Genomic DNA, 17,055 nt, shown 5'->3' with positions numbered 1-17,055 from the left:
TTTGCTCCCCAGCCTGGTCCTCCAGTGTCTCCACCCAGCTCGGTGGTTCTAAAACAGACCTGTGACACAAAGAGGGACGCACACAGCACAGCTCCCAGGACAAGGCAGAGAGGCCAGAGAAGGCAGTCAATAAGAACCTCCTCAGGAGTTGGCCCAAAGCTCTGAGTGAGGCTGTCCTCTCATAGGAGAGCAGACCCTGCTTGCAGGTTAGTGTGTTGGTCCAGGTTGCTTAGCCCTCCCTTTCCAGGGCTGGCTCACCAGAAAGATTGGACTTTTGGTGAGGAAAAGCCCTGAAAAAAAAAAGTGTGTAGCCCTTATTCAACATATTCTGGTACTCTTGGGCCACCTGCATTTGTGAGAGTGGCTACTCGGATGGGGGCGGTGCTCCGCAAAGAGGGCGGTGCTTCAGCCTGGCGTTGTTAAGAATTTCTAGAATAAAGTAGGTGGGAACCCAATAAAGTCCCAGAGACTCAAACACTGACGCACAGGAAAGCCTCAAGTGGGTGGAGAAATGCAAATCCTCTAGTGGCATGGCGTCAGCGGCTGCGGACCCTGACTTTGGACTTGTGCAGCGCCAGCACTTGGAAGGAGGGAGAGCCAGGTAAGGCCAGGCAGCCCGCGTCTGGGTGTGGCCCCTCCTCGGGAGGAAATACTCCCGGCAGGATGCCTGGGGCTTCTTTCTGCAATTGTCATTGTGTCGCCTCATTTTTAACATGCCCGGGGAGGGAAGGGATGCCTATAGAAAGAAGGGTCGTACTCTTCCATCTTACACTCAAATTACCAAGTGAGGAAAAGTCCTTCTAATACTTGTAAGTGGAGTTCTGGCTCGGATCTTTACGAAGGAAGGGGGAGAAAGGCATCGTCCTGAGGCTGAGGGTCGGGGGCTGTGTCTGCTGCGGAGGTATGTCAGCTGAGGGCTGCAAGAGAGCCCTCCTCATTTTCGTTAGCCAGAGGAGAGCTGTGATATCTGATCCCGAGGCTGGAATAATTGGGGTTCGGAGAAATAGCACCCAGCTAGGGTGGCTGGGACTTGTGGCTTTGAGAAGTGTGAGTGATGCTGCAGGGTACGTTGTCGTACCTTTTTCAAAGGGGTCAAAGAGTCAACACAGCGCTGCTGCTGCTGCTGCTGCTGCTGACTCCTGGCAGATGGGCCGAAATGCTAGGAGGGAGAGGTCAGACCACCAAGTTTTAGATGGAGTTTTTGAGGCAAGACAATGACCCCCCAGAGAGTGCAAACGGAGACACCCCGCTGGAGTTCTAAAGACAAAACAACAGTAACAACAACACGGGGGGGGGGCGCACCCCAAGGCACTTTACTTAATTAAGGTTTTATTTTATGTTTTAGAAAAGTAAGTTTAAAAGCAAGTTATCAAACACGCTCATCCGATACGCTCCGAATCTCCTATTCTTCCTCGCAACTTTTTATGTGCTGTTTGGATTGTTGTTTGTTTTAAACCCATTGAGTTCACTTAATGCTATCTGCATGTGCTTGGGTGGTGGTGTAGGGCAGTGTAGTGGAGGGACAATACACCTGGCAGCTTCAGGGACTTCATCCCGGAGGAAAATTCACTCCCCAGCCCCACCCCTGCCCCCCAACCCCAGCAACTATCTACTTGCCAATAGCTCCTCAGCCAGGGCTGGGACTTCCTGAGCCTCCAGCAAGGTCTGAAGGTTTCAGGTCCAGGGGCCGCCTCTCTGGCCCTCAGAGATGCCTGCTGTCCCCCTGCCTATTCGGCCCCTCAGGAAGGCCAGTACCTTCATCGAACAAGCACTGTGGAGCAGTCACCACATACGTATGACGCTAGCTGTGAGTGCTCAGGAAGATAAAGTCATATGCAAGTTCAAGGTGGTTTCTCTCCCTATTTTCTTCTGAGTGAAACGCAACTTAAAAAAAACATACTATATAGCATTTAGAGGAAACTCAAGGAAAAGATGTTTTAAAAATGTTCCCACTGAAATCCGAAGACTGTTCTATAAGCAAAAGGAAATTTGCCAAATCTCCAAGATGTGTTGAAATTGTGTGGTGATTTACTGTGTGAAAGTTTTTCCTTTGGCTTGGCTTGATTGGTGTTACTAATCAAGAAGTCTGCATCCCAAGGGAGCAAAAACAGTAGCTTCAGGGGGATTAATTCCTAAAGATGTTTTTCTAAGGGAGGAAGTACATGTGCAGCCTCTGTGCCGGCCCGATGGACCATCTATAAGCTATAGGAGAGGAACACACACGTCTCTGTGTGTTGGTTATATAACTGGGATAGTTTATTCTACTTTAATGACCTTGAAGCTCAATCACTGTCTGATACAAGGTAGCCTTTGTATCTAAAAATGCTTTGCCCAACCATACATGACTAGAGAAAAGTAAAAAACGCTGATAGGTTTACAAACATTTTCACTGGTATGACTAGAACCCAGGAGAGACACATGCGTGTAATTCCTCAGGAAGCTGCCCCAGAACTGGGCTCTAGGCAGGTTTGTAAAACTGAGTGTAAAGTCTGGACAAGTACGGAAAACAAAAACAAAAACACTCACCAGGCTTGAATATTTTCAAGTAAAAGAAGCTTTGGGGAAGAGGTGAATGTGTAAGCCTTGGGGGGTACAGTCAGTGTGGAATACTGATTTACCCTGAGCTTGCTGGGAGGGTGTGTGGGGGTGTGGGGGTGGGGAGGAGGGGTGGGGGTTGGCGGGAGCAGCTTGTTTATAGTACAGGTTCTTGTGCTAAGATGAGTCTGTATGGGCAGCTGGGTAGGGTAGGGTTTGGGGTGTTTGGGGAGGAGGGTGGGACTTCCTGGAGCAGGAGCATAGGAGGTCACGGTAGGGCAAGGAAGGATGTGGTTGAGGCAGAGGAAGAAAGCTGTCCTGCACAAGGGATAACTTAAAAAAAAAACACCACGAGGAATCGCTGGACACTGAGCTCTAGATGTATTTCCTCGTCCCTCCCTTCTTCGAGAATCTATAAAAGTTGGTTTTAAGTGCTGGCTAAGAGCTGATGGAGGTCTGACGCAAGAAGAAAATCTGTCTTATGGCTCCTAGTGGCCACTGTTTTAAACGTCTAATTGTACTCTTTCTTCCCTTATAGCATGACCCAGTGGAATCAAGTCCAACAATTAGAAATCAAGTTTTTGGAGCAAATAGATCAGTTTTACGATGACAACTTTCCTATGGAGATCCGGCATCTGCTGGCCCAGTGGATTGAGAATCAAGACTGGTAGGCTCAGACGTGCTTCCCGGAAGGTGGAGGGCAAATGTTCTGTGTTCTAGTCATCCAAGGCTGGTAGGCTCAGACGTGCTTCCCGGAAGGTGGAGGGCAAATGCTCTGTGTTCTAGTCATGTACATGTACTCTATGGTCTGTTTTTTACTCAGTAGATGCATTCATATATATACATATATATTATATACGTATATTATACACACACACACACACACACACACACACACACACACACATATATATATATATATATATATATATATATATATATATAATGACTTCAAGGTTCCAGAAATTCATCTCAAAGGCAAGAAACCATCGTCCATTCTGGTTTTGCCCATTATGGATGGAACCTGAGTGGAATTTAATGCAGTCTTATTGTAACTGTCTTAGTTACTGTTCTATGGCTACGAAGAGACACCATGACCAGAAGAACCTTTATAAGAGTTTTGTTGAGGGCTGGCTTACAGTTTCAGAGGCTTCGCCTGTTATCATCATGACAGGGAGCACAGAGGCACACATGGCACTGGAGCAGTAGCTGGGAGCTACACCCTGGTCTGCTGACAGACAGACAGACAGGCAGACACAGACAGACAGACGCACACATGCCTGCACGCACGCACCCATGCATGCTTGTATCACCAGTGTCACCCCAGTGGCACATTCCTCCAACAAGGTCATACCTTCTAATCCTTTCAAACATTGCTACTCCATGGTGACTAAACATTTGAATATACGAGCCTGTGGGGACCATTTTTATTCAAACCAACACACCGATGTTTTAGGCCTAAGAAGTCCCACAGAAACAAGCCTATTAACCATGTCAATTCCATTATCATCGACTCGATGGCAGTAAACATGTTTTTAGGAATCCTTTTCCACCTTCAGTGAGAAACAGTCACATCTCAAACACACCATGTCCTGCCCCCCACTTATTTTCAGTGAGCTCCTCCCTGGCTGCCTGTGTTACAGTTAGAGCAGGGTGCAGGCAAACAGCAAGCTCAGAGTTTACTGTACCAAGAGCCTTGGCACATGAAAAATAACTAAGTTTCTTCAATATGAACATGAAACTCTTTGGTTAATAGACATTGTGCAAAGCTGTATTTACCCTATATAATTAAACTTTTCTTTTTGCTTTAGTCATCTTTCCTGTTGCATAAGAATATAAACAACAGAAAGAAAGGATTTTTTTTATCACTTTTGACTCTGTGGTTTAGAAGTGTTGGCTCTATTTGCGTTGTTCTGCAATTCACTTTACCTATCTGCGCACCATGGTCATCTCAGTCTGATGTTCTGGCTCATCAAACAGTAACCCTGCTCCTCAAAACTCTGTTCCGTTCTCTTCTTTTTCCTCTGAATCTGAGGAGGCACTTTATATGAGGAAATCGTATATATTTTCTTTTGTGGCTGAATTATCTCACCGAATTCCATGTTTTCCAGATTCATTGCTTTCACTGCACACACCAGAATTTTATTCAGGTTTGATGCAGGGTGTATGTCATTGTGTGTCGGATCCATTGGCTTACTGATGGACTTCAGGGTTGTTCTTCCTTTATGCCATTGGCAACATCGCTGTCTGAGCGGCCAGATGACAACAGCTGGTCTCACCCTTGCTGTTTGCACATAGACCTAAATACAGGGCTATTGGATCATGCCGTAATCGTATGAACTATAAGAAACATTTACACTGTTGACAGTTGTACCATTTTACACTCTCATCAGCAATATATAAAGGCTCTCCCATTCCTTGCTATTCTCTCCAAGACTTATATTCTAATTTTTATTTAGATAATTTTTAATAATAGCCATCCCAATGAGGATGCAGTGGTGTCTTATTGTAGTTTTGATTTATGAAATTCTAATGATGTTGAACAGTTTTCCATGTATTCAACTTTTAAAACATCTAGATGCTTATCACCGTAGGATAAATCTGGCATTTACAATGTATGTGATAAAGAAGTAAATGTTTTATTAACTGTTCATTATGAATAGTACCACCTTTGATGTTTTTATTTATTCATTTTTAGGGAAATGGCTTCTAACAATGAAACCATGGCAACAATCCTCCTTCAGAACTTGCTAATCCAGCTGGACGAGCAGTTGGGTCGCGTTTCCAAAGAGAAAAACCTGCTACTGATCCACAATCTAAAGAGAATTCGAAAAGTTCTTCAGGTAAGAGTGCATCCTACTTTTAAAAATGCATGTACAAGTCTTACATTTGGGAGAAATTTTGAATATGTGTCCTTAAATTACTTTAAAAACAGATTTGTTTCTTCAGCCATTAAATTTCTTCTGCTCAGTTTTTTAAACTATATTTTCAAAAACCTTTGAGTCTAAGAGTCTATGGAAGTGAGAAGAAGTGTGTGTGTGTGTGTGTGTGTGTGTGTGTGTGTGTGGCTTATTTCCTAAATTCAGTCTCATAGAAACAGATGCTCATGGCTGGTCACTGACCTTTCTGTGCCTTCATCTCTTACATAACAGTCAACTTAAAGTTCATTTGTTAAGTGTGAACATCATGGTGTATGCTGTAATTGATTAAGTAGTCTTAACACATACTCTTATTAGCTTTCAGTCAAAGACTTGAGGACTAATTAAGTATAATTCTACGGATTTTAACCAATGCACAATGCCAGGCCTACTGTTACGGCATTCTACAAGTTTCCTAGTGGATGAGTCTCCTGAGTGTCACTCATTTCCCCCTCCCCCTCTTCACACTGAGCACCTGCAATTAGTAGCCATTTCCTTTCTGAAGTTTGCCTATTCTTTAAAGTCTTACAGTTACAAACATACAGCTTTGGCTTTTTAAACGGTTGGCTTCTTTCACTTAGCAGCAAGCACTGTGACAGCCCGTTTTCATGGTGTGATAGCTTTATTGTTAATCACTAAATAATATCCCAGTATATTTATTTTATTCATTCTAAATAAAGCTACTGTTAGGAATTACACCTGGGTTTTTGCAGGGTTCTAAGCTTTCATTTCGTTTGAGTCATTACTCAAAACCATAATTTCTATGTTGCTATTCTCGGACTTTCTGTTTTCCCTTATTCAACTTCCTCTCTTTCTCCTTCAGATAGAATGATGTTTATTCATAATAGAAATTGAAAAAACATTAAAAAAATACAAAGAAAGCTAGAAACAACTCCAAGCCTAATTCTTAGATAAAATCTTGCTAATATTTGATAAGCATCAGTCCAGACACTTGTCTATACACATATATTTGGAGATAGCTCAGTAAATTGCAACCACCGCCTGTAACCGTCCTCACTGGCAGGCATCCTGTACGTGTGCAGAAGGAGGGTGAGACTGTTAGCCCTACACACACACACACACACACACACACACACACACACACACACTTCCCATGTCCTTCCCTTCCCTCCCTTTTATCAACCTGTAATTTTTTTTTTTTTGAGACAGTGTCCTGGATCTCTCTCTGTAGACTAGGCTGGCCTTGAACTCAGCTATCCACCTGCCTCTGCCTCCTGAGTTCTGAAGCTAAAGGCGTGTCCCGACATGCCTAGCCTGTAATTCCTACATTTTTTTTTTTGGTCGGAAGAATATAATCTCTATCAAAGGAAGGGCTTTGCTCCCTTTATTCTTATATTCTCATGACTACACAGTGCCTAAGCACACAATAGGTGCTCAGTAAACAGGTTTTAATAAATACTAATATTGGATTACTTGGAGTAAAAGTAGAATGGTATTATATGTGCTTCTGAAAATAAATTTTTATTTGTAATGATGGAATATTAAAAGTTGTTTATCAAATAAATCTTTCCTCACCTCCAGAAAGAATTTTTCAATCCCTCTCAAGTTAATGAATCTATGAAAAGCATAAAATAGTGGAGTATATGTACTTTCTCTTAAACTACGTTTTGGCTGTTAGACAAAGTTATCTGTTGGCTTAAAGATATTAAATGTGAGGAAACCTGTCAAACTGCAATCTTCATTTTTTAAGTTTTTATATTTAATTGCATTCAGTGCACACAAGAACATTTTACTATTGGCTCTTCATTCATAAAATTCTAAATTTTTAATTTTTTTTTGTTTTTTCATTTTCTTTTTGTTTTTTTGAGACAAGGTTTCTCTCTGTAGCCTTGGCTGTCCTGGGATGCACTCTGTAGACCAGGCTGGCCTCGAACTCACTAAAATCCACCTGCCTCTGCCTTCTGAGTACTTGGACTAAAAACATGCATCACCACTTCCCAGCTTTAATCTATTCTTAATTGCTTAGATTTCATCGTGTGCCCACCCACCTCGAGGAGGTTTAAATGGTTATGTAATATTTGAAAACTTTTATGGCTAAGAATGCCTGATACTTGGACCTTTAAAAAATAATTGTATATGATACATGTGTGTGTGTTTGTAGACTCGTGTGTGGCATGTCATGTGTGTGGCGGTCAGAAGACAACTTCCACCACAGGGGTTTCAGGAACTGAAGTGAAGTTGGCAAGCCTGGCTAGAAACACCTGACTCTCTGAACCATCTCTCCAGCCCATGTCTGGCACTTTAAGTGGCTGAGCATAAAAATCCTAGGTTGCTTTCTGGAGACATTGCGTTGCATCTCCTGTATGGGTAGAAATGCCATATCCACCTGAGATGTTTGGTTATAGTTGGGAGGGAGTGTGATGCTACATTACAACTAACTACTGTCCTGTCAAACAAGATGCAGGATGTAACATTAGACTAGCCTCACAGATAGCCTCACAATAGAGTCCCTACCGAGCATCAGCACTGCTTACAGTGAACACACAAAAAGAACAGGATGCTCCCTCACAGATCTATATAATAAATTGGCCTTTAATGTGTACTGGCTCCCTAAGCTGGTTATACCACAATTGTTCCTGGACCTTCTGGAAAAGGCATGAATCTGAATGTACAAAGCTTGTTGGTTCAGTCTGAATAGTCAAATGATACCATGCAATTCGGCGTCTATCTGCTCTTTCTAACACAAAACACCATGGATAGATCTCCAGGGCTCTGCAGATATTGATCTGCTGTCTTCCCACCCAGAGGATGATATAACACGAGTATTTACCAGTCTCTCCCATTTCATTGCAGTTTACCTCGTACACTTTCATCTGTAAAGAGTATGGAGTACGGTTGTGAACTGCCAAATCTCACATAAATGAGATCACACTATTTACACATCAACAGCGCTTCATAGTTCACCAGCCTTGGTTGCAACAATCCCGTCATCTTTACTGCTACACTGTATGGACACATCAAAATCTACCCATTTTATAGTTGGTAGACACCTGAGCTATTTACCATTTTCCTTTTCTGCTTCAGAGATCGTTGCCCTGAACATCTTGCATGTGTCCTTTGGTACTTTGCAAGAAGTTCTCTGTAATGCATGTCTAATGGGAGATTGCTGAACTGTGGAATGTGTAAGTCTCTAGTTACACTGAATATTGGTGGTAGATACCATCTTACCTTTGTGCAGTAGTCTGGCTTCATTCATATGTTTCCTTTTTTTTCTTTTACAAGTGCATTTAAATGCACATTTTAAGATATTTTGTATACTTCATTTTTAATGTGTATGGATATTTTGCCTGTATGTGTATGTGTGTGTATGTATGTATGTATGTGTGTGTGTGTGTGTGTATATGTATGTATGTGTTTGTCTGTGCGTGCCTAGCCATGTAAATGCCTGTTGCCATGACATCAGTTGCCATCTAGATCTGAAGTTACAGCTGTGAGCATCCATGCAGGTTTTGGGAATCAAACCCTAGCCCTCTAGGGGAGCAGCCACTGCTCGCAACCATTGAGCCCTCTCTCCAGCTCAGACTTCAGGCTGTGATGTTTTCATTGCATGTAAACAATCCATAATTTTATCCTTGACTATTTCTGCCTAGATAAAATTTAAAATGACCCCATTACATACAAATACTATAGAATAAAGTATAAACACACCCAAAATTTAGAGGGGAATTGCAGTACAATATTTAAGAAAAAGATATGGTGCTACTTTATATGGGCAATGGGCAAAAAAAATTTCCATACATTCTGAATAAGAGCTCCCAGGTACAATAAAACAAAAATCCACAACAAACACATATGCGAAAAACATACACATTTCATATATACATATACATATATATGAAAAACACAACCAAAAGAAATGAGACTGAATGCTAAGTTGAAAGCTGTAACAAGTGAAGTTAAAACAGTTTCTTTACAAAACTTACAATTCTACCTAAGTTCTTACAGGATTGAAATGTCCCATGGAAGTTTATTTGGCCACCAACTGATTGAGTACAGGGCATGTACTCGCCACATTTTAAGTTCTAGGAGTTCAATTAGGGGAAATCATGATTTTGTAGTTTAAAAAGTTCATGCTTCCTGTGTTTTGGTTTTTAAATTTAGAAGAATTTTTATGGGTACTCCTCAGGTCTGAGTGAGATGGGAGGAGCAGGCACAGGCATCTGGTCTAATGATAGAATCTTTCCCCCTGTCAGTCAGAAAGCGCTGCTCAGAGTTTTGGTGTTAGTTCTGTGGTTAGTAATCCTATCCCCTGCAGAGAGCTTTCGCAGCCTGTAGATAGCGGTCTACAGTGGGAGGGTGAAACTCGTGGGTGAGGTGACACTGGAAAGTGTAACCCTTAGCATACCTGGCCTACACTCTGCCTCATCATGGCTTCTGTGTTGGAGGGCACTTGACTGTGCTCAAATCAAAATGTGTTCTGTTCTGTTCCCAGACCAAGTGAGTAGGGAGACGCGTGGCAATATCAGGAAGAAAACAACAAAACAAATGGAGAAATATCACTTAGCACACTGAGCCCTCTGAACCATCAGATCTCATCCTTTAACCAACTGCTTTTTCATTTCACTCTTCTTCCTTTCCCTCTGTACGGCATGCGTGTGCACACACGCATGCGCTCTCTCTCTCTCTCTCTCTCTCTCTCTCTCTCTCTCTCTCTCTCTCTCTCTCTCACACACACACACACACACACACACTCGAGTAAAGAGATAGTCCCAGCCTAAGCCCTGAAAGGAGTGTGCAGCCACTTCGTGTGACTCCAAGAGCCATGAGTGGAAGGTCTCGCCTTCTCTTTCCTCTCCGCCACGGAACGCTGGCCAGTCACTTCACAAAGTTGTGACTTCCTTAGCCTGGCAAATGCTTCACTGAAATCTATCCCCTAGACAACTGTCTGGTACCCACCTCACTGCCCTCATCTTTTCAAAGGCTCAGAGACCTGGGTGTTGTTAATCAGTCCTTAGAACTTCATGGTTTGCTTTGAAACAGGGACAGGTGGATGGTGTCCACTACAATTCTTTGTTTTAGGGATTTCACATCAAACTGGAATCCAGCAGAAGTAAGTGATGTTTCTGAACAGCTAAACTTCCACTCATGAACTGCTTTGTGTGTATTCCTTCAGCCCTTTATCCTCTCTAAGACCACACAGACAACACCTTAAGAGATGGAATCTTGGGCTGTAGTGGTGGCTCAGTGGTTAAAGAACACTTGAGGCTCTTGCGGAGGACCCAGGGCCAGTTCTCAGCACTTATATGATGGCTGACAATCACCCAAAGCTCCAGTTCTGGGGATCTAACGCTAGCTTCTGACCCATGAGGGCAGCGGGCCTGAGCATAGCGTACTTAAACGCAGGCAAAACATGCAAATGCACACACACACTAAAAAAAAAGTATAAAAAAATCAAATCTTGATGATTTAATACTAGAGTCCATAACAAATGGCTCTTCCTCTGGATTCTGAATGCTAAGAATTTATGACAGAGTTTAGGGCTTACCTTTGGAATATATATAATATATTATATGTAATATAATACATAATATATTATAATGTAGTTTATAAATATATAACATGTTACACATTATATTACACTATTGATATGTTATATATTATAAATGATATATATGCAAGTGTGTGTATATTTTTGTATAATATAAAACATGAATATTTCTCTTCTTTTGCTTGTATGTGGTATATGTGTATGTGGTGCATGTTTGTGTGGCCCGTTCTGCTCCTCTCTGACTTATTCCTCTGACGTGGAGTCCCCCTGACCCTGAAGTTCACCTTTTCACCTATGCTGGCTGGCCGGCTGGCTAGCCCCTGGGATCCGCCTGTCTCTGCCATGGCCCCAGTGTTAGGGTTACAGGTACATGCAGCCATGCCCATAGTGATGTTGATGCTGAGGATTTGAACTCAGGTTGGTCCTGATGCTTGCATAACAAGCATGCCTAACCACCGAGCCATTTCCTGAGTGCCCTGTGAGGCTTCAATGATCTTCAGTCATCTATTACCCTAGTCATCTGATCGACTGCTTTGACAAGAATATCCTACTCTTACTCACTGCTCTGCGGTGTCCCAAGCAGTGTCCAATGAGGTGTGAATTGGTATAGGTGGGGCTGGAGAAATGGCTCAGCAGTGGAGTTCAATTCCCAGCAGCCACATGGTGGCTCACAAGCATCTATAATGGGATTTCAATGCTCTCATTTGACATGCCTGCTCCATATGCAGATAGGGCTCTCATATACATAAATAAAGAAATCTTTTAAAATGTGTGTAAGGGCAGCTGTAGTAGTTAATATTTATTGTTAAATTGGCAGGGTCTATAATCACCTAAGAGACAAACTTCTGGGAATGTCTGTCACAGAGTTTAATATTTAATATTTAACTGGGAGAAGTCTCCTCAAATGTGGGGAGGCCCATTGCTTTGTCCAGGCTCTCAGACAGAAGAGGAAGAGTGAATCGAGCCGAGCACTAACATTGGTTTCTCTCTGCTTCTTTATGGGGCACTCAACATGGCCAGCTGCTTCGTGCTCTCGTTGCCATGGTTTCCCACCATGATGGATGGTAACCCCTCAAACTGTGAGCTAAAATAAACCCTTCCTCCCGTAACTTGCTTTCCTCACACTTTACTGCATCAACAAGAAAAGTAGCCAACAGGAGTCAAGAGCTATGTTGATACGTAAAGAATAAGACCCCTGTATATGCTCTCAATGCCAAGACGCTGCCTGTTGTTTGTCATCTAGCCTAGATAACCTGCCTTCACACAAAGCCGTGGAGGGAAACTGTGAATTCTTTGTGAAACTGAAAGAACCCAGTGGCTGTTTGTAACTTGTTCCCTATCACTCAGGACTTACATTGGAAAATTCTATGTCTCACTGGCTTTCTGTAGCTGAGAATGTCATCACTAGCCTTGCCTGAGGTTCTTGCATTCCTTGTCTGAGCGATAAAAGCCTTCCTAGAGATATAGGTGAGAGAGGGATTTCTGTGGCAACAGTGAGACCTTAGCATAGCAGACATAGATGGGGGAGACCTGGTTGGTCATTCTTACAAGTCATCAAGAAAGAAATGGGGGGGGGGGACGACAATAGGGATGAAGACTGTGCTAGAATTATGAGATAATTTGACAAAGAGGATTGAAATATAGTGAGTGAATAGATTTTTTTTTTAAATGTGAGAGAACTAAAAATGAAACAATTTAGTCGCTTAATCTGGGTTATTGCACAGATAGTACTGCGTTTTAATTAGTTCAGGGAAGGGAAGTGAAATAACAAGATGAGGTTGATACATTCTGGGATTACGTTGTCTAGATATTTAATGCCTGCCTCTTCCACAAGACCAAGCTCCAGACATACACTGATCCTTGCGTTTCCAGCTCATCACAGCCCAGTGTGTAGTAAAGGCTCTGTGTCTCACTTATGTAGTGATGAGGAATGGAGCTGACATTGGAAATATGGCCATTGCCCTACTGTAATGAATATCTTTGACTTAGCCGATCAAATGTCAGGTCATTGCAAATGCAGTTCAGATTGTGTCCTCTGACTTCCTGAAGTCATCAGTGTCTGAGCACGGCGGAACTGGTGTTGCTAAGTAGTGTTTAGAACAAATGATGTGATGGAGAAGGTTAGGCTCAATGGGCCCAGAAGCAGGAAAAGTTGGGGAAACCTTTCAGAGGAAGAAAGCTAAGAGGAAAACCCGAGACAAATCATTGAAGTAGAAGGCAGCCACACACAAAAACCCTAGCGTTGACTGTCACAGGAGAGGCACTAGTGGTCTTTTGGAACTAATATTCACTGCCCAGGACCTAAGTCAAGTGCACCGCCTCTGTGCAATAAAGGATCATAGGGGTTTTGTTTGTTTTGATTTGTTTTTCCATTTTTCAAGATCAGGGGTTCTCTGTGTAACAGCCCTGACTGTCCTGGGACTATAGACCAGGCTGACCTTGAACTTGCAGAGATCTGCCTGCCTCTGCCTCTGCCTCTGTCTCCCAAGTACTGGGATTAAAAGCATGTGCCATCATGCTCAGCGGGTCATAGGTTTTGAAGGTCCTCACTTGCCAGAACAATAAAGCAACCACGAGATGGAGACTCACTTAGAAACGGCACTGAGGCATCTGCCTCTTTCCCTTTCTCCAGTCCACTCTCAGGAAGCAGGTGTGTAGTCAGTTGAAAGAAGTGTTCGTACGATGCTCCCAAGGCCAGGAGCATCACCTTACAGAACCGTTTTTATTAGTGTATGATACGCATAGAGTACAGTACCGATCCTGATGCACAGCTCAGCATGACCACCAGGGATCCCTTCGTCACCTCTGCTACTAAGTAAAAGTTCTTCAGTGCATGGAGGAACTTATTAGTAAAGGGAAGAGTGTCTTCTCTTTTATAATTTCCCTTCATATATTCTATGTCCTGTATTTTGTGGGCTATTATTTTCCCATATCTATAATTCCTTTACAATAACCTTTTAATTAAGAAGTTTAAAGAAGCACACCCTCCCCTTCAACCCTCCCTTGTCCACACCACTATTCCCTCCACTGTGGGAGTTTCTAGTTAAAGCCTACAGACTCCACCTAGTCTTGCTTGTGTGTGTATGTGTACGTGTGTGTGTGTGTGTGTGTGTGTGTGTGTGTGTGTGTGTGTGTTTGTGCATGTGTGTGCACAGCTGTAGGGCCACCTAGTGGAGCATGAGAAGCCTCCCAGGGGCCACATCCCTGAATAAAACAGACCCTCCCTCCCTCCAGCCGTAAAATTGCCCGTAGATCTTGTGCTTGGGTTGGGCCACCACCCCGCGCATGCGGGGAGTTATGCTGGCTTGTTCTTGTGCTGGTCTTGTGTATGTAATCCCAGTCCCCCGTGAGTTCATGTGTGGACAGGTTCAGTCCCCGTTGGCTGCAGATGTCGTATACTCTTTCTATCTCTACTAAAAAGCTAAGTGAACATACACCCTGATCCCAGCACTGCTCATGAATTAGTAACACATACTTGGTAACAGGTATGTGACTGTTGTTGGCTGCAGGTCTTCTCTATCAGAAGTAGCCAATTCTCTGATGTTACTTAAAATCCTGCTGTGAGAATCTTGAGCCACACAAGAGGTGTGAATGTGTGTGTCATTTTTGAACTCCTTTATATCTTTTTTCCTAATGCAGCTTAATATATACCCACTGAGTTGTAAAATAAGCATTTTTTTAATTTTAAAAGATGAATCTAATTTCATTTTACTCATATGGGTATCTACCTGCATGTATATGTGTGCACCATGGATGTGCCTGGTGCCCACAGAGGCTAGAAGAGGGCATCAGATGCCCTGGAACTGGAGCACAGCATGGTTGTAAGCAGCCATGTAGGTGATGGGAACCAAAGCTGGGTCCTCTATAAAAGCAGGAAGTGCTCTAACCAATGAGCAACCACTCTAGCCCCTAAATAACCTTTAACCTTTTTAAAAAACCAACATGATATATGCCTAAGAAGTTCAGAAAACATACATATGTAAACAACCTGAAGTCCTGTCTCTAACTAAGAGCCGGCATGATCATTACATTATATTTCTTGTTGATATTAACTTTGTCAAGAATTAATATTGTCACTTTCTTAAGCAGCAGACACCTTTTCATATTACTTCCCCATGACCTGTTTCCTGTTTTTTTTTTTGAGATAGGGTCTCACTGTCCAGCCCAGGCTGATATCAATCTGCGTCCAGGGCTCTTCCTCCCCCTGCCTCTCATGTGCCACTGTGCCAGATTTGACACTTTTATTTACCCCTTAGCTGGAACTTTATTTCTTCACTACTGTCATAGGTGGTGCGCTGTAAATGGACCATGACAACCTTTTTTTTCCTGATGTTTTTATTGATTCCTTGTGAATTTCACATTATGTACCCCAATACCACTCATCTCCCTGTCCCTTCATACCCACCCTCTGTCCTTGCAAACTACCCCCCAAAAGAAAAAAATCTCACTGTGGAAGATGCTGTGTGTCACAGTGTGCCCCACAGCATACCTACCCTTTCGTCCACACTTCTTTGCTTGCAAGTGTTCATTGCAATGAATCATTGGTCTGTTTTGAGGCTTCTGGCTTCTGTTGTAGGATCAATACTGGATCCTCACCAGGACTTCTCTTGCATATCCTATTGTTTCCCTGTGTCATGGACCTGTAAGACCAGCCCTATCACAAGCTTCAGCAGTGGGGTAGATGTTGGGGTGGACCAACCCAGAGCCGTGGATCTGGGCCAGGGTGGTAGCTGAGCTAGCTGGTCAGCCCACTAGCTCACTTGTACCACCAAACAAGCTCAGTTCACCCAACGCCACAAGGGGCAGAGTCAGCTCTCCCACTCTCCTGCCCTGAGGGCCAGTTCACCCTCACCCATGCAGAGCCACCTCTAGTGTGTCCAGGTGAGCTGCAGAGCCTGCTCTCCTTGTCCCTACAGCTGTGAGGGGCAGGGCCAGCTCTCCCATTCTCCTGCCCCCAGGGCCAGTTCACCCTCAGCCATGCAGAGCCACCTCTAGTGTGTCCAGGTGAGCTACAGAGCCTGTTCTCCTGAGTGCTACAGCTGGTGAGGGGCAGGACCAGCTCTCCCATTCTTCTGCCCCCAGGGACAGTTCACCCTCACCCATGCAGAGCTGCCTCTAGTGTGTCCAGGTGAGCTGCAGATCCTGCTCTCCTGAGTGCTACAGCTGGTGAGGGGCAGGGCCAGCTCTACTGTAGTCATAACCCCTCTTGCCTGCTGCAGGTGGCAAGAAGTAAGGGAAAAGGAGGGCATCTCTCCCTTGCCCATGCCACCACATGGCATATGACTGGCAGGTCCAGCTTTCTTACAAATACACCCTCAGGGCTGGCTCACTCACAATTACCACAATGAGGCAAGCTCTACTGAGCTTTCTGAGGAGGTCCTGGGGCCATTTTCCCAGTGTTGCACCTAGCTAAGGGCAGGGCCATCTCTCTTGCTCTCACACTTTTAGAGCCAGCTCTCCCATGATGCCCAGGCAAGGGCTGGGCCAGCTTTGCACAGCCCTCAGGCATCTACATGGCCCCAGGTGACAGCCCAGACCAGGGACATCTAGAGGCCTGGCCTTTGGTAGTAACAAATCCTCACTGCTGCAGTGCCATGGACCCAGACATGACAGCACAGGCCAGGACCTCACCACGACCTTAGGTGACATTGCCTGCTACTCACATCAGGCTGTTCCCCTACAATTCTGTCCCTCTTCATTGTGCCCACACTGCTTCTCTTTCTCTTCCATTTCTCCATCACTTACCATCATCTTAGTGGTGCGCATGGCTTCTGGGTGTCTGGGGTCCTTTCAGGAGTGTTTATGAGAGCCTGTGTCCTGGGCATGAGTGACATCAGGGGGGTGCTCTGCCCACCCTGGCCTCATAGAGTCATGGCAACTCTTATAAAAGAAAACATTTTACTGAGGCTGTCTTAAGTTCAGAGGTTTAATCTGTTATCACCACGGAGTGAAGCAGAGCTGCAGGCAGGCAGACATGGTGCTGGAGAGGGAGCTGAGAGTTCTACGTCTGGTTTAGCAGACAGAAAGAAGAGAGCGAATGAGCAACTGAACCTGGCTTGACCTTCTGGAGGTGGTTTGAATTTCTTGTTCATG

General features: G+C 43.9%; 1 protein-coding gene across 4 annotated transcripts in view; it reads left to right on the top strand.

Moving 5' to 3' along the window:
- STAT4 (signal transducer and activator of transcription 4) overlaps positions 1-17,055 on the top strand; it is a 119,855-nt gene that overhangs the window by 21,813 nt on the left and 80,987 nt on the right. For 3 of the 4 annotated variants that reach the window (XM_084778885.1, XM_084778887.1, XM_084778884.1), the window contains exons 1-3: positions 464-601; positions 3,074-3,202; positions 5,234-5,378. In XM_084778885.1, the coding sequence (XP_084635011.1) occupies positions 531-601; positions 3,074-3,202; positions 5,234-5,378 (345 nt within the window). In that variant the 5' untranslated portion in view covers positions 464-530. Of the gene's footprint in view, positions 1-463; positions 602-3,073; positions 3,203-5,233; positions 5,379-17,055 lie in introns of those variants that run through there. The other variant, XM_084778886.1, reaches the window with a different exon arrangement.

Source organism: Acomys minous (genome assembly GCF_964271855.1).
Source record: "Acomys minous genome assembly, chromosome: 4".
In the NCBI taxonomy this organism is placed as follows: domain Eukaryota; kingdom Metazoa; phylum Chordata; class Mammalia; order Rodentia; family Muridae; genus Acomys; species Acomys minous.
Note: the sequence above shows the minus strand (reverse complement) of the source record. Positions and strands in the feature narration are given on the sequence as shown.